The 27,167-nt window shown below is 37.5% G+C and overlaps 1 protein-coding gene across 1 annotated transcript; it reads right to left on the minus strand.

Moving 5' to 3' along the window:
* Positions 1–12,557: 12,557 nt before the first annotated feature.
* Positions 12,558–27,155, minus strand: NUP42 (nucleoporin 42). The gene is made up of 7 exons (XM_068550498.1): positions 26,942–27,155; positions 25,116–25,344; positions 23,663–23,757; positions 17,722–17,798; positions 16,882–16,968; positions 13,820–13,904; positions 12,558–13,174 (listed from the first exon to the last, which is right to left on the minus strand). Exons 1-7 carry the CDS (start codon positions 27,051–27,053, stop codon positions 12,597–12,599), a joined length of 1,263 nt encoding a protein of 420 aa, XP_068406599.1. The 5' UTR covers positions 27,054–27,155; the 3' UTR covers positions 12,558–12,596.
* Between the last annotated feature and the right edge of the window lie 12 nt (positions 27,156–27,167).

Here is a 27,167-nt window from a genome sequence, read left to right on the forward strand (position 1 = left end):
ACAGTGGAATACTATATGGACTTTGAAAACAGTGAGGTCAGCTGCTCTCACCTTTTGAGATGGCCCACACTCTGTATGTGGAGCGTGCTTCTGCTGGGGCCACTCTCGCCTTTTGGGACAGACCGCATTCTGCCCATGGAATGTGTATCTCTGCTTTCAGTTTATTATGGCTCGCTCTTGAATTCTTTCCTGTGCGAAGCCAAGGATCCTCACTTGGTGGCCCATCCCAGGGACTCACCTGGGACATGACCGACCTCTTGTGCCCAATTTTCCTGCAATAACTTTACAAAGGAAGAGGAAGAAGGTGGTCTTCTCTCCCTCCCCACTTTTCCTTTGACTATAAAAATGTAGCCCACTTAGTTCTCGGGGCAGAGCTCTCTTGCTTGCCTGCTTCTATCCTTCACAAGCATCCTATATTAATAAATCTACTTATCTAAAAAACCAAAAAACAGTGAGGTAAATCTATACGTACTGACATGGAAGGTTCTTCAAGACATTCTGTTCAGTGACAAGATGCAAAATAGTATGATAGCATCGATAATGATAATAACTATTAGAATGTGTATAAGGAATAAAAATTGAAGAAATGCACACAAAAATGTTAAAGACAATGTTATTGGGAATGTGGAGTATAATTTTCATTTTCTGTATTTCTATGTGGTCTGAATTCTCTATAGTGAACAAGCATAATTTTAGTGAATAATGGAATTATTGAACATAATTTCTCTCCTAAGCATGTTACATTCATTATTGATCACACAATCTCTGGGTGGTGAATATTACCTATTCTACCGATAAGAGGATTAGAAAAGTTAACCTGCCCAAGTTCACATTTAGATCATCTAAAGAGATAATCTTTTCAAACTCTGTATCATAAAGTGAATATAGTCTTCCCAGGCTCAGCTTATCTCGCTTTAGAAGCTCACTTCTGGCCCTTTGGGCTATTTCTCCTTCCCATTATGATTTCACTTCCCTCTCAAAACTATTAAGATTCATTTCCTCTGGGAAGTTACCACAGACTCATGGCCCCTCATGACTCCATTAACCTTACTCTGTAGCATTTTGAGGTACTCACTGCAGTGCTTTTGTATATAGGTTACTGTTTGAATTTGCATATGATTCTATTCTCCTTCATCTTCATCTTTGATGATGAGCTCCTTGATAGACTTGACACTTTGTTTAGAACTTCCCATAATCCTTCAGAGCCTGTTTCCAAACCTTCTCAATAGGTCTTAGGACTGAATCCTTAGTGTAACATTTGCATTTGGTGGGTCCTTAATATTGATGATCAACAATTCCTATAAATCAGGCAACCTTTTTCTTACACAGCACTGTATGTTTTCTTTACTGAATTCTGTAAATGTCCCTCAGTTGAATAGCTTCTAAATTAATAGATAATTCCAGTAAAGTCATGTCCTCTTTTGATTTTTTTTTTTCTTGGTGTAGGGGAGATGTGAATCATATAGAGTCAATAGAAGTTTTCCAAATGGAAAAGCTTGACAACCATTGTGATAAAAAAATATCAGTGGCAGATAATTCCTCTATTTCTCTGCTTCAATGCTGATAGGACTAAATGCTGTTTACATTATAAGTGACCAAGGAAACAAGACTAGACTTCCAGTTGGTTGATAACATATGGTTGAGAAAAGAGCCTCAAGGTTATCATATTGCTTCTAGATTATCTTCCTTGTCTGGTGTAAGTAGAGAGACAAACACATATTCTTACCCAAATAAGTGAATCAAACGTAATTTCCATTTTGCTCCACAAATATTTGAATGTGTACCTTTAACATTTCATTAGCAGCAAAAATAACATGGTCTACATCCACAGTCAGTTGTTCTTTAGGGTAGTTTTACTCCTTGTACTTCAGTACTTGAATGAATGGAATATTCAGAGTGGAATATTTAATTCAAGACTTGGAAACAATTTGACAAACTAGTTGATTCATAGTGATCACTTCAGAAATCTAAAAGCTACTCGATAATACAAAATTTAGGGTGGGAAAGAAGGCATTCCTTTTTTTGTTTTTCTAAATTAAACCTTTAAAAATTTGTAAACTTATTTCAAGTATATGGAAAAGTACAGAAAAAATATAATGAATAATTATGTACTCATCACCCACTCTATAAAATTTTACTATTGTCATATTAAGTTTAAATTTTTAAAAAGTCACAGATATAAAGCCCCCTGTATATGCCTCCTAAATCTCATTCTTTTTTTTCCCCGCCCTGAACAAACTCTATTCTGAATTTGGTGCTTACTATTCTCATGCTGTTATTCCTTTATTATGTTTATAAATTCATAAACAATATATAATATTCTTTTGTACTTTGTATTTTCAGTGGTATATTATACATATCATTCTGCACCTGTGCTTTTTTGGCTGTTTATACATGTAACTCAACTTGTTGTACAGATGTATCCCATTATACCAAAGTGTATCTGTTATCATGGGCATGGACTTCTGGTTGTTTCCAATGTTTTGCTACTACAAACAATACTATTTAAAGTTTTATACATGTCTCCTTTCCCCACATGCAGTAGTTTCTCATATATTCATGTGCATATAATCATCTGGTGAATCTTGTTAAAATGCAGACTCTGATTTGGTAGGTTTGGGATGGGGCCTGAGATTCTGCATATGTATTAAGTTTCCAGATGGTGTTGATGTTGCTGGTCCTAGGACCATGCTTTGAGGAGCAAGGGCCTTGCAGAGGAGTAAAACTTCTAGGCTGTAGAGGATGATCATCTTCAATGTGGCCAAATGGCTCTCTAAAAGTGCTTGCACCAATCCACACTCCTATCAGCAGCTCACCAGTCTCCACAATGTTACATCTTCATTAACACTGTTATTGTAAGACTTTGATTTTTGCCAATTTGATGGGCATGAAGTGGTATTTTGTTCTATTAACTTACCTTTGATGAGTATTATTGAAGTCAGACCCCTTGAGTTTCTTCTTCTGCAATAATTTTTAACATAAATTAATGTTTTGGGTAAAGAAGATGTCTTCATTCATCTGTTTCATACTTTAAAGTATCCTTGTGCAGCCATGGCCAAGATTAAGTCTTGAGACTTTCAGGTGAGAAGAAGGAGGAGCTGCTGAAACAGATGTATGACCTGAAAGTGGAGCTGTCCCAGCTGCATGTCTCCAAAGTGACAGGCAGTGCAGCATCCAAACTCTATAAGATTCGAGTTGTTTGCAAATCTATTGCCTGTGTTCTCGCTGCCATTAACCAGACTCAGAAAGAGAACCTCAGGAAATTCTACAAGGGCAAGAAGTACAAACCCCTGGAACTGCAGCCCAAGAAAATATGTACTATGCACTGCCAGCTCAAGAAGCGTGAGGAGAACCTGAAGACCAAGCAGCAGCAATGGAAGCAATGGTTGTGACCACCATCGAAGTACATGGTCGAGACCTGAGCATTGTGGGGTCAATAGAAAACAAACTGGCTAGGAAGAAAAAAAAGAAATACTGAAGGGAGTCCTTCAAGTTAAAGCACAAGGATGATAAAGAGCAACAAAAACCATACAAAAATATAAAATTCCTTGGTAAAGGTAAACATATAGATAAATTTAGAATTATGTAGTATTGTAATATAAGTGCATAAATCACTTTTAAATCTGGTACAGAGTTTAAAAAAACAAAAGCAAGCATAAAAAGTAATTATAAATTTATGTTAATAAATATGCAATTTTACAAGAGATAATTTATGTCTCAATAACATAAAGTGGGTGAGGCAGAACTGTAAAGGAGCAGAGTTTTTATATGTGATTAAAGTTGTTATCAGTTTAAAACATATTATTATAACTTTAAAATATTTTATGTAATTACAGTGATAACCACAGAGAAATTATAGAATATACACAAAGGGAAATGAGAAGGGAATCAAAATACGCCACTACCAAAAAATCAGCAAAACGCAAAATAAGGCAGCAGGATGGAGAGAGGGACAAAAAAGTTATAAGATATACAGAAAACAAAATGGCAATATAAGTCCTTTCCTGCCTATAATTAATTTATATGTAAATGGATTAAATGTACCAATTAAAAGACACAGATTGGTTGAATGGATAAAAAACAAGAACCAACTAATATGCTGTCTACAGAGACATGCTATAGATCTAAAGACACACATAGGCTAAAAGCGAAAGGATGGAAAAAATATTCCATGCAAACAGGAACCTAAAGAGAGCAGAGGTGGCCATACTTAGATAAAATAGACTTTAATACCAAAACTATCATATGAGACAAAGAAGGACATTGCATGATGATAACAGGGTCAATTCACCAGGAAGATATAACAGTTATAATATACATGCACCTAACATTAGAACTCCCAAATATATGAAGCAAACATTGACAGAACTGAAGGGAGAAAAAGACAGCAACACAATAATAGTAGGATACTTCAATATTCCACTTTCAGTTATGGATAGAACAGCCAAACAGAAGATCAATAAGAAAACAGAGGACTTAACACTATAGAAGAATTGAACCAAACATATACAGAACACTTCACCCAACAATAGCAGAATACACATTCTTCTCAAGTGCACATGGACATTCTCCAAGGTAGTCCATATGTTAGGTCGCAAAACAAGTCTTAGCAAATTTAAGAAGACTGAAATCATACAAAGTATCTCTGACCACAATGGAATGAAATTAGAAATCAACAGCAGAAGGAAAAAACACAAGTATGTGGAAATTAAACAACATACTCTTAAACAACAAATGAGTCAAAGAATAAATCACAAGTGAATTTAGAAAACACTTAGAGACAAATGAAAAATACAACATACCAAAACTTACGGGATGCAGCAAAAGCAGTGATAAGAGGGAACATTATAGAGATAAATGCTTGCATTAAAAAGAAGAAAGATCTCAAATCAATAATCTAATTTTATACCTTGAAGAAATAGAAAAAGAACAAACTAAACGTAAATTTAGCAGAAGGAAAGAAACAATAAAGATTAAAGGAGAGGTAAATGAAATAAAGAATAGAAAAACAACAGAAAAAAATCAATAAATCCAAGAGTTGGTATTATCAATAAAACCAATAAAACCAACTGAATGTTTGTGTCCCCTCACCCAAATTCATATGTTGAAGCCCTGACCACCAAAGTGATAGTATTTGGAGGTGGGGCCTTTGAGAGATAATTAGGTTTAAATTAGGTCATGAGGGTGGGAACCTCATGATGGGAATAGTGCCCTCGTAAGAAGAGGGAGACAGAAATGTATTTCTTCATGCACATGCATGAGAAAAGGCCACCTTAGCACCCAAGAAGAAGGCAGCTATCTGCAAGCTAGGAAAAGGGTTCTCACCAGAACCTGACTGTGCTGGCACCCTGACATGGACTTTCAGGCTCCAAAACTGTGAGAAATAAATATCTGTTTTTTAAGCCATCCATTCTATGATGTTTTATTTTGGCAGCCCAAGCAGACTAAGACATGGTCTTTTAAAAAGATCATCAAAATTGACAAACCCTTATCTAGATTAGCTAAGAAGAAGAGCTAGAAGATTCAAATGACTAAAATTAGAATTGAAAGAGTAGATAGTATAACTAATGTCACAGAAATAAAAAAGCATTATAAAAGACTACTGTGGGGAATTCCCTGGCAGTCCAGTGGTTAGGGCTCTGTGCTTCCACTGCAGAGGGCATGGGTTTGATCTCTGGTTGGGGAACTAAGATCCTGCAAACTGTGCAGTGCAGCCAAAAAAAAAAAAAAAAAGACTACTGTGAACAATTATATATCAACAAATTGGATAACCTAGAAGAAATGGATTAATTCCTAGAAACATACAACCTACCAAAAGTAAATCATAAAGAATCTGAACAGACTTATAACTAATAAGGAGATTGAAGCAGTAATCAAACACCTCCCAACCAGGACAAGATAACTTCCCTGAGGGGTTTTACCAAACAGTTAAAGGATTAAAATACCAATCCTTCTCACACCCTTCCAGAGAACTGAAGAGGAGGGAACACTTCCAAACTCATTGTACAAAGCCAGCATTATTCTGATACCAAGACCAGAAAAAGACACAAGAAAGCTACAGACAAATATTCCTGATGAATAACGATACATAAACCGTCAATAAAATACTAGTAAACTGAATTCAACGGCACATTAAAAGGATAATACACATGATTGAGTGGGATTTGTACCTGGAATGCAAGAATGGTTCAACACACAAAATCAATCAATATAATACACCACATTAACAAAATGAAGGACAAAATCCATATGATCATCTCAAATGATGCAGAAAAAGCATTTGACAAAGTCAACACATTTTTATGATAAAAACACTCAACAAACTGGGAAAAGAAGGAAACTACCTCAACATGATAAAAGCCATATATGAAAAGGCCACAGCTAACATCATATTCAACCACGAAAGACTGAGTTTTTCCTTTAAGGTCAGAAACAAGGCAAAGTGGAGCAACTAAGCCCATGCACCACAACTACTGAGCCTGTGCTCTACAGCCTGTGAGCCACAACTACTGAGCTGACGTGCCACAACTACTGAAGCCTGCATGCCTAGAGCCCGTGCTCCACAACAAGAGAAGCCACCACAATGAGAAGCCTGCGCGCTGCAATGAAGAGTAGCTCCTGCTCGCCGCAACTAGAGAAAGCCCGTGCGCAGCAATGAAGACCCAATGCAGCCAAAAATAAAAATTAAATAAATGAATTTTTAAAAAAAGCAATTAGGATTAAAAGTTTCCATTAGAAAAAAAAAAAGAAACAAGGCAAAGATGCCCCCTCTCACCACTTGTATTCAACTTAATACCAAGTGTCCTAGCCAGAGCAATTAGACAAGAAAAAGAAATAAAAGGCACCCAATTCGGAAAGGAAGAAGTAAAATGATCTCTGTTCATAGATTACGTGATCGTATATGTAGAAAACCCTAAAGACTTCACGCACACACACAAAAAAACCCCTGTTACAATTAATAAGTAATTTCAGCAAAGTAGCAGGATACAAAATCAACACACAAAAATCAGGTGTATTTCTATACACTAATAATGGCTAATGTGAAAAGAAAATTAAGAAAACAATCACATTTACCATGGCATCAAAATGGATAAAATATATAGGAATAAGCTGAACCAAGGAGGTGAAAGACTTGTACACTGAAAACTATAAAACATTGCTAAAAGAAATCAAAGAAGACACAAATAAATGGAGACATCCTGTGCTTATGGTTTGGGAAACTTAATATTGGTAAAATGTGCATACTACATAAAGCGATGTTAAGATTCAGTGCAATTCATATCAAAAACCCAATGTCATTTTTTTGCAGAAGTAGAAAAAATATCCTAAAACTCATACAAAATTTCAAGGTACCCTGAATAGCCAAAGTAATCTTGAAAAAGATCAAAGTTGGAGGCCTCACATTTCCTTATTCCAAAACCAGCTACACTGCAACACCACTTGAGACAGTCTGGTACTGGCATAAAGGCAGATATACAGACCAATGAAACAGAGACTAGAGCCTAGAAATAAACCCTTGCCTATATAGCCAAATAATTTTTGGCAAAGATGTCAAAACTACAAAATAGGGAAAGATAGTCTTTTCAACAAATGGTACTAGGAAACCTGTATATTTACATGCCAAAGAATGAAGTTGGACACTTACCTTATACCATGGACCAAAATTAAAATAGGTTAAAGACCTAAATGTAAGACCTAAAAGTATAAAACTACTAGAGGAAAACATAGGAGAAAAAGCTTCAGGACATTGGATTTGGCAATGATTTCTTGAATGTGATACCAAAAACACAGACAATAGAAGCAAAAATAGACAAATGGGACTATATCAAACTTCAAAACTTACGTGTCAAAGGAAACAATCCACAGAGTGAAAAGGCAATCTATGGAATGGGTGAAAATATTTGCAAATCATATATATTATAAAGGGTTAACATTCAGAATACATAGGGAATTTCTAAAACTCAACAAGGAAACAAATAACCCTATTAAAAAATGGGCAAAGGAGTTCAATATATAGACATTTCTCCAAAGAAGATATACAAATGGCCAACAAGCATATGAAAAGATACTCAACAGCACTAATCATAAGAGAAATGCAAATCAAAATCACGAGGTATCACCTCACACCTATTAGGAAGGCCACTATCAAAACAAGAAACTAAGTGTTGGGGTGGACGTGGAGAAATTGAAACCCTGCTGATGGGAATGTAAAATGGTGTAGCTCCTATGAAGGGCAGTGTAAAGGTTTCTCAAAAAACTCAACACAGAGCTGCCATATGATCCAGCAAACCCATTTCTGGGTATATATCCAAAAGAATTCAAAGCAGGATCTTTAAGAGATGTTCATTAAAACATTATTTACAGTAGCCAAGAGGTAGGAGCAACCCAAATTCCATTAACAGCTGAATGGATAATCGAACTGTGGTTCATACAATACATACAATGGAATATTATGCAAACTTAAAAAAAAGAAGAAAATTCGATCACATTCTACAAGGATGAGCCTCAAGGACGTTATGCTAATAAGCCAGCATAAAAGGACAATTACTGTATGATTCTACTCATATGAGGTATCTAAAGTAGTCAAATCATAGAAACTGAAAGTAGAAATGTGATTGCCAAGTACTGGAGAAAGGAGGGAGGGAGAATTAATGTTTAGTGGGTATACAGTTTGTTTGGCAAGATGAAATAGTTCCAGAGATCTGTTGTACAACAATGTGAATGTAACTTAATGCCGCTGGACTTAAAAATGTTTAAGATGGTAAATTTAATGTTATGTTTTTTTTTTTTAACCACAATAAAAAAAACCAAACAAATCTGAGCTATTATTAATTTTAGGCTTTTTCCTCCCATGAATATACACTTTTCCCCAAAATTGGATCACATTGTACATGCTGTTTTATAACAGGTTTTGCCCATTGACTACAGAGTGGAAACTTTCCAAGTTTATTCCCTATTCTTCTAGGTCATTTAGAAAGGCTGTTTAGTATTCCAGTATGTGAACCTACCACATTAACCAATTTCCTGTTGTTGGACACTGGATTGAACTATTTTACTCTTATGAACAATACTATGTAGCTAAATTATGTTATGCCTTTTAAATAGTTTTAATATCAGCTTCTCTCTCCCCTTCTAGTCAGCTCTCAGCTGTTACACTTCTCCCCTTCTAATCTGTGATCAGATAATCAACCTAGTTAAATCAGTTTACTTGTAATAAAACCTTATATACAATTCTGTCCCTTGCTCTAAGTCCTAGGTAAAAGGGACAGCTGTTGTAGAAGCTGTGAAGGGAGGCTGTGTGTGCTTATTTTGGGTATACTTTCAGTTTGACCAGCTCTGCTAGAATCGCTTCTTGGCTCACTGAATAAATCCAGATGGTGGCACTTGCTCTTGTGCCTTGTGGTTGCCTTTTCCCTTCCACTCTCTCTTAGGGTCTTGAAACTCAATCTACCTTTATGCCTGGCCACCACCACCTCAGTGTTACCTGTTTCTGATTTTCTGAAGCCCTGCTGCCCCTTAGGGCCTGTCTAGGAGTTCCTGGCCTCCTGATACCAGTATGCATGCATACTGCTGACTTCTACTTGGTGGACTTCTTTGCTTTAGTTTCTCACACTTTTAAGGAACTCATAGCACCTATTTGTACTTTTTGACAAGTGCTATTTGACAACTTTGGATCTCATTTTTGTGTGTGTGTGTGAGAGCACAGAAAATAGACTTCCAACAATTACAACTCCCAAATTGCATATTACTAAGTAGCCTAAATGTAGTTGGATAGGCTAGTTTCCCAAACTTGCCTGAAGGATCTCATGGGTCACTTGGTAAAAAAACCACATTCCCAGGCCTAGCCCAATGGATATATTATTTAATCAGTACCCCAGGTGATCCTTATAGTCAGGCAGATTTAGAAACACTGGGCCCTTCATCTGCATCCTCAGAGCTTCCAGGACATGGGGAAGTTCAATTGGGACCCAAGGGAGCCTGGTAGGCCTGTAACCAACCTAACGGTAGCACAGGGTTCATTCCATCAGGGTAGGACAACTCTAGGAGTCAACTGTAAATTGAAAAAAACACTGGAAAGTCTTTAGAGCTTACGACCAAAGCAGGAACTTACAGTCTATTTATCGCCTCTACATCAAGGATGGTTTCAAACATACACCCCCTTGAGTAGATTTTATTCTAAATGCTGGGGTTCCAAAACTGTTAGAGTCATACAGTTCTTCAAAAACTGTAACTGAGAATCTGGATCCCCTGAGGATTAAACCCTTTGCATATATGCTAAAATCACGTGGAGTGCATATCTTTTAATAGTTTTTATTTTCACTTAAAAAAATGACTTCAATGCCAGATCTGTGTTAGGAAACTGTTCTCGCAGTGCTAGCTGTGTAATTTTTGAGGCTTGAGAAAGGAACACAGAACTCTGACACATATGCTTCAACTCATGACAGGTCTCTGGGTATTTGGATCAACCATATATATAAGATATACAAGATATTACTCCCTCAATCTGAGGACACAGGGAGATTCAAACATGTCTGAGAATTCTAATAGAAACTCTAGAAACAGCTGGTGAATCCTCACCGCTCTACATAAACTATTTGGGGGAAGCAGGGAGAAGATTACTGATAATTTTAATTTCCTTGTTGGAAATTTCCAAATTTATTATAATAAACATATTTTATAAAAAAGTGTTTTAAGAAATATACCATAAAGGAATAAGAGCATACCTTAATAATGTAAATGGAGATGGAAGAAAGCAGCCTAGATTTGTTCAAAAACTTTTTTCCAGTTATAAAGTCCTTTCTCTGTTACTTAAAAAAAAGTCTAGAGAAGATGCATCTTGAAAAAAGAGTTATTTGTTAGTTTTTAAAAAATGCTTTTCGGGTTTCCCTGGTGGCACAGTGGTTAAGAATCTGCCTGCCAATGCAAGGGACACAGGTTCGAGCCCTGGCCTGGGAGGATCCCGCATGCCGCGGAGCAACTGAGCCCGTGCACCACAACTACCGAGCCTGAGCTCTAGAGCCCCTGCGCCACAACTACTGAGCCCCTGCGCCACAACTACTGAGCCCCTGTGCCACAACTACTGAGCCCCCGTGCCACAACTACTGAAGCTTGCACGCCTAGATCCCGTGCTCTGCAACGAGAAGCCACGGCAATGAGAAGCCCGCGCACCGCAACGAAGACCCAACACAGCCAAAAAAAAAAAAAAGTAAATAAATTTATATAAAAAAATGCTTTTCAAAAATGCAGCTAGAAAAACTAGCTTGATCATAAGTATCATTAAACTTGCCAATAATGTTGCTGTTTTTAGTTGAAAAGAGCTTCCTAATCCTTTTTTAATTTTCCTGATTTTCTTTTAATTAAAAAAACAAAGTAATGCATGTACATGGTAAAATATTCAAACAGTTCAAAATGGTATATAAAGTAAGTATTTCTCCTAACCCAGACACCAATTCTTTTCCCAGAGGTAATCACTGTTAGCAAGTTTCTTACATATTCTTCCAGAAATGTTTTATGCAACTACAAAGGATATATGTATACTATTTATTCCCACGAGATCATAATTTCTACTCCTCTTAAAATCCATCCACTTGATGGGATAATGTGAGGAAAAAATAGAATTACATAAAAATTAGGCCAAGATAAAAATTAGCCCAAAATTGTTGAAGAAAACTCAAATGGTCTATGAGAGAGCCAGAATTGAGGAGGAAAAAATATGAGGGGAAAATGCTTCTTAGGTCCTAAAAATTTTTCACCCTTTAAAAATTGTTATTCCTCAGGCTTCCCTGGTGGCGCAGTGGTTGAGAGTCTGCCTGCTAATGCAGGGGACACGGGTTCGAGCCCTGGTCTGGGAGGATCCCACATGCCGCGGAGCAACTAGGCCCGTGAGCCACAACTGCTGAGCCTGCGCATCTGGAGCCTGTGCTCCGCAACAGGAGAGGCCACGATAGTGAGAGGCCTGTGCACTGCGATGAAGAGTGGCCCCCGCTTGCCGCAACTAGAGAAAGCCCTCGCACAGAAACTAAGACCCAACACAGCCAAAAATAAATAAATAAATAAATTAATTAATTAAAAAAAAAATACTCATGTTAAAAAAAAAAATTGTTATTTCTCTCTTTAAGAGAATCTTCTTTAACATGAAGGAAAGTCATGCTACTGATGTTTATTTGGTAAGTAGGCTAAACATTTAAGCATTTTTTTCTCTGCTGGTTCTAGAAATTATCTCCTTCCTTTAAAAAAAAAAATGTTTAAAGGTAAAATTTTAAATGGTAAGAGAGTAAAGTGATGTAGAATAAGAAAAGTACTTTATTCAGTGCACCCTGACAGTTTTTTCAGTTCCATTCATAATTACAGCAAAAAAAAAAAAAAAAAAAAAATCCGCTGCTGAGTTTTTGTTATGTTTTACTTAAATAGTTATGCTCAAGAAGAAAATGCTAAATTTAAAAACTCCTATTATTGAAAGTTTATACTTCTTATAAATATATATGTATATATATATAATATATATGTATGTGCATATATATATATATCTGTCCTTTCATATGAACCACTCAAAACAATTTTAAAAGCTGTTCTTTTCTGTATTTAAAATTACTCGTTTAAATATTTAGAAGTTCCACAGGAGGTGGCTTTAATGGAATTTTTCCCAGAGTAAATTTCTTGGATTGAAATTGTTCCAGTTCTTCTGCTGTTAGTTGATCTTTGGGTGTGAATAATACATTATCTGTTGTGGTGCTGCCATTTGAGAATGAGAGAGAAGTGGATATGCTGCTGTTTCCAAAGGTGCCACTGGATGACTTGGAAAAAGCAGTGTGAGACTGTGAGCCTAGACTACCAAAACGAGCCGAAGAACTGCCGCTTCCAAAGGCTGGGGCCTCTGGAGCTCCAACAGGGCCTACTGCCATAGGAGCTGGAAATGCTGAAAACCCGGATGATCCAAAACCAGAAGCTGCAGGGCTTTTAAATGAAAATGAAGCAGCAGATGTGATTTGGGGTTTCCCAAGTCCAAAAGCTGGAGTAGAAGCAGTGATGGCAGAATTGGCGGAGGGTACAGCTCCAAATGCTGGAGTATTCCCAAACACAGAAGGGTTTCCAGAAGGGGCAGTAGCAAATCCAGAGCTTGGTTTAAAACTAAAATTCTGAGCATTATTGCTGCTGTTGTTATTCACTGGAAAACCTACAAAAACCAGAAAAAGAAAAAAAGAATCTATTAGTCAGAAAATGTAGCTATATTACTATTCCCCACCCGCCCTTTTTTTTCTTATTTCTGCCATATTTAGATGATAATTAACTTATTGGAAGGAAGAAGAGAAAAGTGAAAATGAGAAGCTAGGACAAACCCACTATACTCTGTTGTCCTGTCTTTCTGCTACATTGATCTCATTTGCACCATAATTTACACTCAAGGAGGCAGCTCTTGAGAAACCTCAGGAATTAGGGAGTGAGCCTTCACTTCACCTGTCCCCTCATCTCATCGGAGTTGTCATTTGAGGACAATACTATGCTGTTATGTACAGGGACAATGAAGTCCTCAAAGGTGCTGCTACCTTAACTATGTATTCCTATGGACGTCTTGAAAAACCATTCCTAAAATACTTCTAAAGCCTGAGCCATGTTCTTCTTTCAAAGAACATGCCCATTCTTAACCCTATTTCGCAAATGCTTGATGAGCCAAATTCTTTGAAGTTCTATTATGGAAGGTGGTAGAAGGTGGCAAGGGTGACTTAAAATGGCACTAAACAAAACTTCAGGCTTTATATTTGAAACCTATAAAATCCTATTTTTCTGAATCAGTGGAGTCCTTCATTACTTTGTCACTTACCTGGTGACCCAAATGTTACTGATGGCCTACTGCCAAATCCAAACGCAGGTGCTGCTTGATTTACTCCACCCTTTATATCAGAGAGCTATTAAAAAAAAGGTAGGCAAGTGAATAATTCTCAAGTACCTTTTCTATACACTTTATAGCCAAATTCAATTTTTAAAATGTGCACTTAAAAACGTCTTCATTTTGTTTAACATAGAAAAATGCCTACAAGTGAATGTTCATAGAAAAAAATGGGCCAACCTCAATGAGTTCGAAGTGATTGTCTGGCTGATGAATTATGAATGATTTTAATTTTACTTATGCTTTTAAAACACTTTCTAAATTTCTTCAATGAACACATATTAAAATCAGGAAAATACTTTTTAATTCTAGGTTTTAGTTTCTACTGGTTGATCTGCATTTACCAAAAAACCTAGAGATTAGGTAAAGGACCTTTAGAGGCTACCCAGTCTACTTACTCAAATGCTTGAACTGAAGTTAATTTGCAATTACATTATTAAAAGCTTACCACTAAAATCTATTAAACATTTCCTATTCCCTGAAAATATTTTATGCTCTTGCTATTTTCTGCTCTAGAAATGTCTTTCATCTCTGCTTACTGAAATCTTAATCTCCTTTTCAAGGAACATTTCACTTAAATCCTTAACTCTAAGAAGCCTTTCCTCATCAACCTAAGCGTATAAGATTTCTCTCATTTTAAAACCCTATTGGCATTTTTTCTTTAAAAAAAAAACAACTTTACTGAGGTACAGTTTACATAAAATAAAATGCATCCATTAAAACAATCTATCTATATTTTGATGAGTTTTGATAAACTTATAACCACCACTACAATCAAGATTTAGAATATTTCCATCACCCATAAAAGTTCCCTTGTGTCCCCTTCCAGTCAACACTGTCCCAACCTCTGGCCCCAGGGAACCATTCACCTACTTTCTATTACTAGAGATGAGGTTTGTCTTTTCTAGAGTGTCATATAAATGGAATCATATAGTATGTACTTTTTCTTTTTTTCATCTAGCTTCTCTCCCTCAGTCATTAACAGGTATGTGATAAACAAATTATATCCATATAATAGATTAAAAGAATAAAGAATAAACCACTTGGCAGGGACTTCCCTAGTGGTCCAGTGGTTAAGAATCGCCTTCCAATGCAGGGGACGTGGGCTTGACCCCTGGTTGGGGAACTAAGATCCCACATGACGTGAGGCAGCTAACCCCGCACACCACAGCTACTGAGCACGCGGGCCACAACTAGAGAGAAGCCCGCACCCTGCAATGAGGAGCCTGCGCAATGAGGAGCCTGGGTGCCGCAGCGGAGGATCCCGCATGCCGCGATGAAGATCCCGCTAACCGCAACTAAGACCCGACACAGCCAAAAATAAAATAAATAAATAAATATTAAAAAAAAACCAATCACTTGGCATAAAGAATTGACACATGGTAAGCCAGTTGTAGGTAGGCTGTCCAAGATTCTCACCTACAGAAGGGCCCCTAGGAAGGTGGCAAAGAACATGGAACTTCCAACCTTGAAGGAAGCTCTGTAGTTCTCTGGACTCAGTTATCCCTTCTACATCAGTAATGGTGATGGTGGGCCACCTCTCATCTAGAGAAAAAATACTTCCGAGGAGTCCTACTGAATTCAAATGGCATTACAACAACCGAAAGGTAGAAGAAATTAGCTTGCACAAGAGTCTAGTCATTTGGGAGGGTGTGAGGAATTGGGGCATTGGGGTTGACACATATACACTATTGATACTGTGCATAAAATAGACAACTAATGAGAACATACTGTATAGCACAGAAAACTCTACTTAATGCACTGTGGTGACCTAAACAGTAAGGAAATCCAAAAAAGAGGGAATATATGTATATGTACAGTTGATTCATTTTGCTGTACAGTAGAAACTAACACAACATTGTAAAGCAACTATACTCCAATAAAAATTAATTAAACAAAAATAAAATGCAATGCCAAAAAAAAAGTCTAGTCATTTAGAAGCACATATTTAAGAAAAGAGTAGGGGGACTTCTCTGGTGGCGCAGTGGCTGAGAATCTGCCTGCCAATGCAGGGGACACGGGTTTGAGCGCTGGTTTGGGAAGATCCCATATGCCGCGGAGCAACTAAGCCTGTGTGCCACAACTACTGAGCCTGCGTTCTAGAGCCCGTGAGCCACAACTACTGAGCCCGCGTGCCACAACTACTAAAGCCCACGTGCCTAGAGCCCGTGCTCCACAACAAGAGAAGCCACCGCGATGAGACATCCGCGCACTGCAACGAAGCGTAGCCCCCTCTCGCCACAACTAGAGAAAGCCCACACACAGCAACGAAGACCCAACACAACCAAAAATAAATAAATAAATAAATAAATTTAAAAAAAAAAGAAAGGAGTAGGGTGTCGGGACTTTCAAACAGTCATTCACTAACTTTAGGCAGCTACAACTCTCATAGCCTTTTTCAGAAAGTACAAAGAAAAACCACCTAGGAGACTGGAAATATCAAATTCTAAATGTAAATATCTTATTTAAAAATAATATTCTTAAGAACTTCTTATGGGGGTAGCAAAATAAACTTAATTGACAGAGATAATGAATATGCTGCAGTAGGATCATGTATCTTTGGGGACAAGTGGGCATATATCTCCTAAAGGCATTTCTGTATAAGACAAGGAACATATGGTCCTTCAGTCACAAAAGTATACATTAGTCTAAATATGCATTCATATTTTTCAAAGCAATTTCTTTTTAAATGCTGATAACCTGGAATACTTGAATTTATGTAATATTTTCCAATTTTTAAAACTAGTACCACCAAAGTTAAAAACCTTATCCTAAAAATAGTTTTAGAAAAGCATAATTATCTGTGCTTTTCTGACGAAGGAACAGAGAGAAAACAATTCCAGGACCGTGCCTCTAAATGATAATATAGTTCTTGAGAATGTGTGTATCACAATTCTTGACAGAGAATTTTAGCTTTGCTTTCCAAATCCAAAGTGAAATTCTGCAAAAAAGCAATAGATAAGACATCTCCCTGTAGAAAATTCTCCAATACTCACCAAAGCTATTGTAGTTGATGTATTTAGACTTTTCAGTTCATTTACCCTGTTCCTCCACTGATTTATTAACTGTTGGATAGAATGTAGCTGGAGAGAAGACAGAAAAATAATGAGTCAATATTGAGTGTTTAAGATAATCTCTCCAACAACTTCATTTCTGTATTTCCAAAGTCACAATAAATTTATAAAACATTTTTACGGCCCATAACTTGTAAAATTTGCATTGACCTACCCCTACTTGCCAAAGATACTCCAGCTGTAGACCCCTTTCCCTGTTCTCCAACTCCTTGTATCACCTAGTTAAAATCACAAGTACCTGGCAGTACAGAGACAAACATGTGTACTAGGTGAAACACATGATATTGACTGTAGACAATAGAAAAATACAGGATTTATGTCCTTTCCTTTAGGCACTGAACTTATTCAAGCCCAGCTTTTCAATTTTTTGATATTTGATATATGAGAATGTTAATCTATATACAACACTGCATTTTATTTAAGTTTGTTTTTCTAGCATTCATTGTGGTGTCTGCACCTAAGAGATGCTCCATAGATGTTTGCCAAATGATGAAAGGTATGATTTCTGGGACTGATTGCTGGATAACCCGTAATAAAAAGAATGACATTCCTAGTTACTACAGTCAAAGTATATTATCACCATTTTAGATAACCAAGCAATTTCAAAGAAATTCTAAATTTTAATTTAGAATAGAAAAATAGCCTTGTTCTGAAAAAAAATTATAGACCTCATCCACTTTGCCAACACACAAGCAAGCCACTACAGAGAAGACAATAATTAACAGCTAATCTGTTAGGTAGATGAATAGGAAACAAACTTACATAACTCTGTAAGTTATTGCTTGTTAAGAAGTTATGGTATTCAAGTCTCAACTCCTCTGGTGAAATATCTGTAAAACCTGAAGTGAGGAATCAATTGGAATCTTTAAATACCAATACTTTTGATAGTATAGTAAAATAAGAGGTGCTAGACAGGAAAATATGCTAATCTTGATCATTAGAAAAATTTCATAATCATAAGGAAAAAATTCAAAGCCTGTACTCTATTTAATAAAGTATAAAATTAGAATAAAATATAGTTGGTTATTTGATCTTTTTTTAATAAATTTATTTATTTATTTATTTAGTTAGTTAGTTTTTTTGGCTGTGTTGGGTCTTCGTTTCTGTGCGAGGGCTTTCTCTAGTTGCGGCGAGCGGGGGCCACTCTTCATCGCGGTGCGTGGGCCTCTCACTATCGCGGCCTCTCTTGTTGCGGAGCACAGGCTCCAGACACGCAGGCTCAGTAGTTGTGGCTCACGGGCCCAGTTGCTCCGCGGCATGTGGGATCTTCCCAGACCAGGGCTCGAACCCGTGTCCCCTGCATTGGCAGGCAGATTCTCAACCACTGTGCCACCAGGGAAGCCCTGGTTATTCGATCTTTGAAGGGGAAAAATTTTCTAAAGATAAATGGAGTGGAAGGAATAATAAACAAAAGAAACAAGAAAGAGTTGACTACATATACATTCATACTTCTAAAAAAAATATTCTGCAAGTCAGAAACTACAATAGCAGAATTGAAAGGCAAACAGTAAACTGGGAAAACCATAATTGCAACATATATGACAGGAGAAGAGCTAACATCAATGTATAAATAGCTATTACAAATTAGTAAGAAAAATAAGTTAGTATGGGTAAAGATAATGAACGGGCAATTCACAAAACAATTCAAATAGCCAGTAAATAAATGAAACTAAAAAGTTCACACACACACACACAAAAAGTTCAATTAAAAAATACAACTTAAATAGAGCTACAATGCTTTATTTATCAGACTGACAAAAATTAATAATGAATAACTGTTATTAAGGATGTGGTGAAATGGACATTCTCCTAAGTTGCCATTATGGAAATCAAAAAGGTAAAACTTTTCTGGGAGGAAAATTGTCAATAAATGTCGAATGCCTTAAAAATGCTCATACCTTTTGATCTTAGAATTTCTAGGATTTAACCTCAGGAAATAATTAAATGTATAAACAAAGGGTGTTACATAAAAAGATGTTCATTCTAGTATTTTTAGTAATAGAGACACTGAAAACAAAGCAGAATACAACACTAGGTTATGATTCCTAATTATACATATAAATAAGAAATATGTGTGTGCATGTTTTGAAAGAAATACACTAAAATGTTACAGTTGTTATCTCTGAGATCAGTAGATCTTTATTCACATATTTCTGTATTTTCCAAGTTTTCTATGGCAACAGCTGTAACTTTCATAATTAGGAAAACTTTTTAAGAAAGGGAAAAAAAGTTCAGGATATTTTTCTACAGAGAATTACTTATAACCAGACACCATTAACTCCAAAGACCCTTACCTCAGAATAAAGAAAAGACTAAACATTCAAATCAGAATCCTGGAGGCTCTCTAACAACTTGTCTTTACCACCTTTATTAACTGCTCAGGCCACAAAACCTAGAATCACTTTGCATTTCTCTCTTTCCCCATATCTAATTAATAAGCCTCTTGCCAGTTCTAGCTCCAAAACAGAACACGAATTTGACCTATTCCGTCTCCACCGCTAGTAACTCTCAGTCATCAGCAGTTGTCTCTGAACTCATTGCCCTGCCGCTATTTTGCCCCCCAACAGACCATTTCTTTTCATACAACAGTCTAAGTGAGCTTTTTAAAAATTAATTAATTTATTTATTTTAATTATTTATTTTTGGCTGCATTGAGTCTTTGCTGCTTGTGCGCGGCCTTTCTCAAGTTGCGGTGAGCAGGGGTTACTCTTTGCTGCGGTGCGCAGGCTTCTCAGTGCGGTGGCTTTTATTGTTGCGGAGCACGGGCTTCATTAGCTGTGGCAGGCGGGCTCAGCAGTTGTGGCTCGCGGGCTCTAGAGTGCTGGCTCAGTAGTTGTGGCGCATGGGCTTAGTTGCTCCGCGGCATGTGGGATCTTCCCGGACCAGGGCTTGAACGCATGTCCCCTGCGTTGGCAGGTGGATTCTTAACCACTGTGCCGCCAGGGAAGTCCCTAAGTGAGCTTTTTCTAATCAGATCATATCCCTCCTCCTGCTCAAAGCTCTTTCTGGCTTCCTAGTGCAATTTGGCCCAACATAATCTGGCCCCTGGCTGCCTCTCTCTGGCCTTATGTCATATTACTCTTTCTCTTATTTACTCTCCTCTGGCAATTCAGGCCTTGCTAGACTAAATACATGCCAACCTTGTTTCCACAAGGGCCTCTGCACTAGCTATTGTACTGTCAGGAACATTTTCCCCCAAATCTTCCCGTAAGTGACATCTTCTCTTCATTCAGGACTCAGCTCCAATACTGCTTCCTAAGAATAGATAACCACTCTCTGTGAAGAAACACTATCCCTCTGGATACTTTCTCCTCCTTCCATCTGTTACTCATCTGAACCATGAAGACAGAAAATGATTTGAGTGACTATTTCCTCAATTCTTTCAAGGGTGGTACAAACGTAGTATCATTCTAGCTGCACAGGAAAAATTAATTCATTATAATGGATGCCTACAGACAGTGATTCTCCAACTTTCTGGTTTCAGGACCCATTTACATTCTTAAAAGTAAATAAGGATGCCAGACCTTTTGCTTACATGGGTTACATAAATCAATATTTACCATATTTGAAATGAGAACTGAAAAAATGTAGAAAATATTAATTCCCTTAAAAATAAGAAACAAATATATCAACATAAATGAAAAAACTATTTTCCAAAACAAAAAATAAAAATTCAGTGATACAAGTGGCATTGTCTTATGTTTGTAAATCTCTTTAATGTATGGCTTCATAGAAGACTGTTGGATTATTATATCTGCTTCTGCTGTTCAATCTGCTTCAACCTGTTTCAGTATATTGCCTGGTTCAAGTATATGAAGAAAAACTGTTCTCACACAGATGTGTAGCTGGAAAAGGATGACTTTAATGGCCTTTTCAGATAATTGTGGATATCCTTCTTGATACTATACCAAAACTTGACAGACAGTAGTTTCTTAAAGGTTAGCTATAATGTGGACTCAAATCATATTAATGAAATCATATTAATAAACCAAAACTATTAACTGTTTTATCTTGCACTTTGAAAGGATTTTTCAAACATGCATAATTTTGTAACATCACACATTGGTCATCTGGAAAATATTGGTTCAGTGAGTTATCCAGAACCTCCAAATGTTGGCACATGTCATCTTACAATATCAAAAAATTTGTTAATGTTACTTTGTGTGTGCTTCCCATTTTGTCACATAGAATATTTAAAAGGTGTACACTTAAGGGTCAATATTTAATAAAATTAATAATTTTTACCTCTTCATCAAGGACATTCTTAAGTGAAAATGGCGTTAAAATTTTTTTTTATTGACTATTATAATCTACTAGTACAGTTTGTTGCCTGTGCCTCATCAAAGCTTTTGTACCAACAGTGCAAATGTCAACACAGTGAAAATGGCAATTAATGTCTTAGTATTATTATGAAAATATTTCTAAACTTGTACAGCCTCTAAAAGGATTTTAGGAATAGGGTTGCCAGATTTAGCCAAAAAAAAGAGGATGCCCAGGTAAATTTGAATATTTGACAAACAACAAATACTTTAAAAGTATAAGTATGTCCTGGGAATTCCCTGGTGGTCCAGTGGTTAGGACTTGGTGCTTTCACTGCCGTGGGCCCGGGTTCAATCCCTGGTCGGGGAGCTAAGATCCCACAAGCTGCACGGCACAGCCAAAAAAAAAAAAAAAAAAAAAAAGTATAAGTATGTTCTAAATACTACATGGGATATTCATATACTAAAAATATTGTTTATCTGAAATTTAAATTCAACTGGATGTCCCATATTTTATCTTACAACCCTGCTTATGGATCTACATTTCACACTGAGAACCACTGCTCTAGGGCGTTAGGCATTAAGTTCAATTCTGAACTTTTTAAAAAAGGCTTAACACTTATTTTCGTTTTGTTTTTTTTTTAATATTTTGCTTGTAGAGAAGAATCCTTCGAAGGTGTCAAAGATTTCAAGTTGCAAATTCAAGAAGATTGTTGATCATTTTTTTTTTAAAATTAATTAATTAATTAATTAATTTATGGCTGTGTTGGGTCTTCGTTTCTGTGCGAGGGCTTTCTCTAGTTGTGGCAGGCGGGGGCCACTCTTCATCACGGTGCGCGGGCCTCTCACTATCGCGGCCTCTTTTGTCGCGGAGCACAGGCTCCAGACGCGCAGGCTCAGTAATTGTGGCTCACGGGCCCAGTTGCTCTGCGGCATGTGGGATCTTCCCAGACCAGGGCTCGAACCCGTGTCCCCTGCATTGGCAGGCAGATTCTCAACTGCTGCGCCACCAGGGAAGCCCTGTTGATCATTTTTTAATTTAAATAATCAACATATATGGTCATATTGGGGGAAGCTTTTTTTTTTTTTTTTTTTAATTTATTTTTGGGTGTGTTGGGTCTTCGCTTCTGTGCGAGGGCTTTCTCTAGTTGTGGCAAGCGAGGGCCACTCTTCATCGCGGTGCACGGGCCTCTCACTATCGTGGCCTCTCTTGTTGAGGAGCACAGGCTCCAGACGCGCAGGCTCAGTCGTGGCTCACGGGCCTAGTTGCTCCATGGCATATGGGATCTTCCCAGACCAGGGCTCGAACCCGTGTCCCCTGCATTGGCAGGCAGACTCTCAACCACTGCGCTACCAGGGAAGCCCACACTTATTTTCTTTACAGAAAAATGACTATCTAAAATTATCTTATTTATTTGTATTACTTACTGCCTCCATCCCTCAAGAAAATAAACTTCATAAGGGATGGATCCTATCTATCTTACTCATTGCTATATCCCTAGCACCTAGAATGAGGCCTGGCACAAAAGAAATTCAATAAGTATTTGTTGAATGATTAAGTAAATAAATGACTAAGGAGTGGTGTGACACAAATGCTCACAGAGAATGAGCAGATAGAGCAGAGACAGACAGAAATCCCAGAGTTCTGAGAGACTGAAAGGGCTCTCATCTTCTAGGCACTTGCTGTTCAACTTAATGCCCAGGACCACCCAGAGTAGGCTTAGAAAACTGTGGTGGTCTAATGCAAGAGGGAGGGGATATGGGGATATATGTATGCATATAGCTGATTCACTTTGTTATACAGCAGAAACTAACATACCATTGTAAAGCAATTATACTCCAATAAAGATGTCAAAAAACCAAAACAAAACAAAACAAAAAAATCTGTGGTTGTCTAGCTTTCAGCCCAAAAAGGGCTATGGGCAAAAGAAAATGGGAAGGAAAGGAGTATTCTAAAGAAATGCTATCTCTGTAGCCCAGCTAAAGCTCCTTCCCTTCAAATATTACCCCCAGAATAGATCTCAACATGCTTTATGAAAAATAACTATCCTTAGAAAAAAAGATAGGGGAGAAAGAACAGAATCAGGCAGCCAAAGCCTTGGCATAACAGGACTCTTCTATTCACTGCAGGCAGCTAAAGGGTTCTGAAGTTGTATCTACAGGAAACCAAGGAAGCAGAACCTCTTCTTGGGCTTACAGAATTGGAAATGTGGTGGGTCCTGATTCTACTATTTTTCCCAAGGGATCTATATATCTTGAACTATATCTTCCAACCTCAATCTCTGAATTATGAAGTTCTGCTAGAATACTCGGATACTTTAAACAATGTCCAAACTCTCCTAACTGTAGCTAAGTTTGTGGTCGATTTCTTTATTTGACATAGTCTTAGTTTTAGAAAATAATAGTTGTAAAACACAATTTAAAAACACATAATTTCTAGTTACCTGAAATATTAGGTTTCTTTTTCACTGGTGAATAAACAGAAAACATCCACTGCCCTGATGATTCCCAAACCTCCATATCTTTTACAATTCCTTCCCTGAAAGAATAAAAAGGGCAAAAGATCTTTTTCTTCTGACTGTTAAAATTTATCATTCATAATTTTCAATCATGGAAATTTTAATTGTAGTAAATATATAATTTTAGATTTTTCCGTTATATTTTCTGAGGAGTATTCTTTAAAGCAGAAGCTTATAGAAATATGAGCTATATTTCATGATTATAAATATTATAATATCAAAGAAGTTCATAATTTTGGTTTTCCAATACACTGAACCATTAACTGATACATTTACTGAGAACTCAACTATCGTACCATACATATCTTAAAGAACTGAAATATAATAAAATACACAATACTAAGTTTAATCTTTCTTTGTTCATTATCATTAACATCAATGATCATTTAACTGGGAAAGAAAGAACCAGTAAGTAATAAAGAACCATAAAATATTTAAGTGGTTAGGACTTCAGAGATCATTTTGTCTAATTCTCACATTTTGCAAAAAGGGAACAGACCCATGTCCATGGTTAACTTGTTGGCAAAGTCATGGATATATCTGGGTCTAAATTAAACATTTTCCCTTTATCCAGAAGAGCAAAATTAATCAAATAAGAATAACTGATAATAAAATAATAATAAAATTTAGGATTTTTATGACAACATCAAATATAGGAAGGGGGGTTTCTTTTTTCTTTTTTTATTTGTTTTTTTACTTTATTTATTTATTTTAATTAATTATATATGGTACATGGTTCAAAATGTTTACAACTAGTCTAATTTAGTTATGGGATGTAAAAGACTAATGAGTATATTTAAGTTCTGTCCTAGTTGCTGGGGGCTGACGGAACAGTTATACACAGCCAGGCACTGTTTCGGCACCAATCATAAATTCTACTACGAATGTTCTCAATAAATGATAAGAAATCTACTCCACAATAATGAAGGAAATCAAATGAAATGTTTGCATGGGCTTACTGAAGTAAACGTTTTAGAAAGAAGAATACAAGATGCTATAAGTGACCTCCAAGATCACAAGTTGCTTTAAATCACCCCATACTTTGTAAAGAACTCATAATTTAATATAAGCAGGACTACATTAGAAAGATATTCACAGGACAGTGTTATCAATAGAAAAGTGGAAAAAGCATAATTATCCCCAAGAACTCACTGTATTGATAAAGAAGAATGACATTTTTAAGTGAAATAAAGTCTAGTATGATACCTGCAAAATAGTAGTTATCTCTGATCATGGATGTTTTTTCTGCTTTTTGCTTATTCTGATTTTTTAACAATTTAATAATAATAACATTACCTCTTTTTTAAGGAAAGTACTGTAGGTATTTTTGAAAAAAATAAGCAAATGGGCAGGAATTTTTCTGAAGGCTTTCACTTACAGAAGTTTCTTTTCATCTTTCTGCCCATCAGAGTTAGGTGAAGCAAATGGGTTCTGAGACAATCCAAACCCACTGTTCCTGCTAGCTGACGCTCCAGAATCAAAAGAAGCAAAAGATGGCTTTTCTTGATCTCTGCTGCCCCCCCATGGTGGGGATTTGGAGAAACTGGATGGCTGGATAACACTGGAATATCTCTGGCTGGTGGTATTCCATCCTCGTCTGTTACTACCTGAAATAAACAACAAAATAAACAACTTTACTAGCAACTCATTTTTAAAATCTCTTAAAATTTCATTGTAGTTTGTCTTATTATGTGCAGACGTTATGTAAAGATTCAACAAGCACTACATTTCCACTCATTTTAAATTACAAAACTCTTCATTTTCAATTTATATAGGTAAGTGTAGTATCCACAAATCACATAATGGTCTAAGTTAACAAGATTGAGAAGACTGTAAATACACAGAAAAATAACGATATATTACTAAATTCAGCTGACGTAAGTTTATTAGGTAAACAACTGTTCGATAATGGAGTGGATAGAAGGCATGTATCTTAAATCATAAGCTCCTTCATGATAAAAAGATGTGTCTGTATCATTCTTTGCTCCCCAACTGGGCCCTATATAGTAGTAAAATCTGAAAAACAGACAATGTATTGAGAAGTGTATTGAATATAAAAGATTAGATTCTATCTTCTGTCCTTGAATAGATGGGTAAGTCTATTTGACTCAGTATTCTCTCTGAGAAAACAACACCTACCCACCTACCTTCCATAAGGAGATTATAGAGGTAATTTACACATGAATAAAGTGCACTGAGTTCCTCTATTATGAGCAGATTTCTAGTATTCTATAACTATCAAAATAAGCCAACATTTTCCTCCTCTCTGTCTCTATATTTTACAAAATTTTTTCACTTCTACTGTCTCATTTATTCATCACTTCTTAGTTGGGGTCAAGATAATTCACCTTGTTTCTGACTGAATTAGGAGATATGCCATTAAATATGTATATTAAAAACTGGAGTGGGGCTTCCCTGGTGGCGCAGTGGTTGAGAATCTGCCTGCCGATGCAGGGGACACGGGTTCGAGCCCTGGTCTGGGAAGATCCCACATGCCGCGGAGCAACTAGGCCCGTGAGCCACAACTACTGAGCCTGCGCGTCTGGAGCTTGTCCTCCCCAACAAGAGAGGCCGCGACAGTGAGAGGCCCGCGCACCGCGATGAAGAGTGGCCCCCGCTCGCCGCAACTAGAGAAAGCCCTCGCACAGAAACGAAGACCCAACACAGCCAAAAATAAATAAATAAATTCATTAATTAAAAATCCTCTGCCTATAAAAAAAAAATTGCTTGTTGCGGAGCACAGGCTCCAGATGCGCAGACTCAGCCGTTGTGGCTCACGGGCCCAGCCGCTCCGTGGCATGTGGGATCCTCCCAGACCAGGGCCCGAACCCGTGTCCCCTGCATTGGCAGGCAGACTCTCAACCACTGCGCCACCAGGGAAGCCCCACAAGGTAAGTTCTGACACGTATTCCGACTTAAAAATTAACTGTTCTTCATTAGTAACCAGGACCAGTAACCATGCCTCCAACCGCTCAACAAAAGATAACCGAGTTCCTAATAAATGAATAAAAAAGCCGGTGGGCGGGGTGGGCGGGGCGGGGCGGGCGAGGGGACGACGCGGGCACGTCCGCGTCACCTGACTGGTGCGCTACGGCGCTGTGCCCAGCGGCTGGGCCCACGAGGGACGGCTGTTCCTCGCCGGCCCGGCCCCACGCCAGGCCTTCCTCAGCTCGGCTAGGGGCGAAGGATGGAGGAGAACGTCACCTGAGAGCTGCTGCTGCCGTCCTTCGCCCAAACCCCCGGCGCCGGGATGTTCGTTCCAGCATCGATCTCCGAAGCGACACCGGCCTTGAAGGAAGAACTGACAAATGGTCATGGCGACGGCATCGCGGACGGAACTGTTTTCAGTCCACACCCTCAGCTAGCAGAGCCCAAAGCAACCGGAGGTCGCAGGTCCGCTACTGTGACGTCATCTTCTCGCGCCTGGGAA

Source organism: Eschrichtius robustus, chromosome 8 (genome assembly GCF_028021215.1).
Source record: "Eschrichtius robustus isolate mEscRob2 chromosome 8, mEscRob2.pri, whole genome shotgun sequence".
NCBI classification, from domain to species: domain Eukaryota; kingdom Metazoa; phylum Chordata; class Mammalia; order Artiodactyla; family Eschrichtiidae; genus Eschrichtius; species Eschrichtius robustus.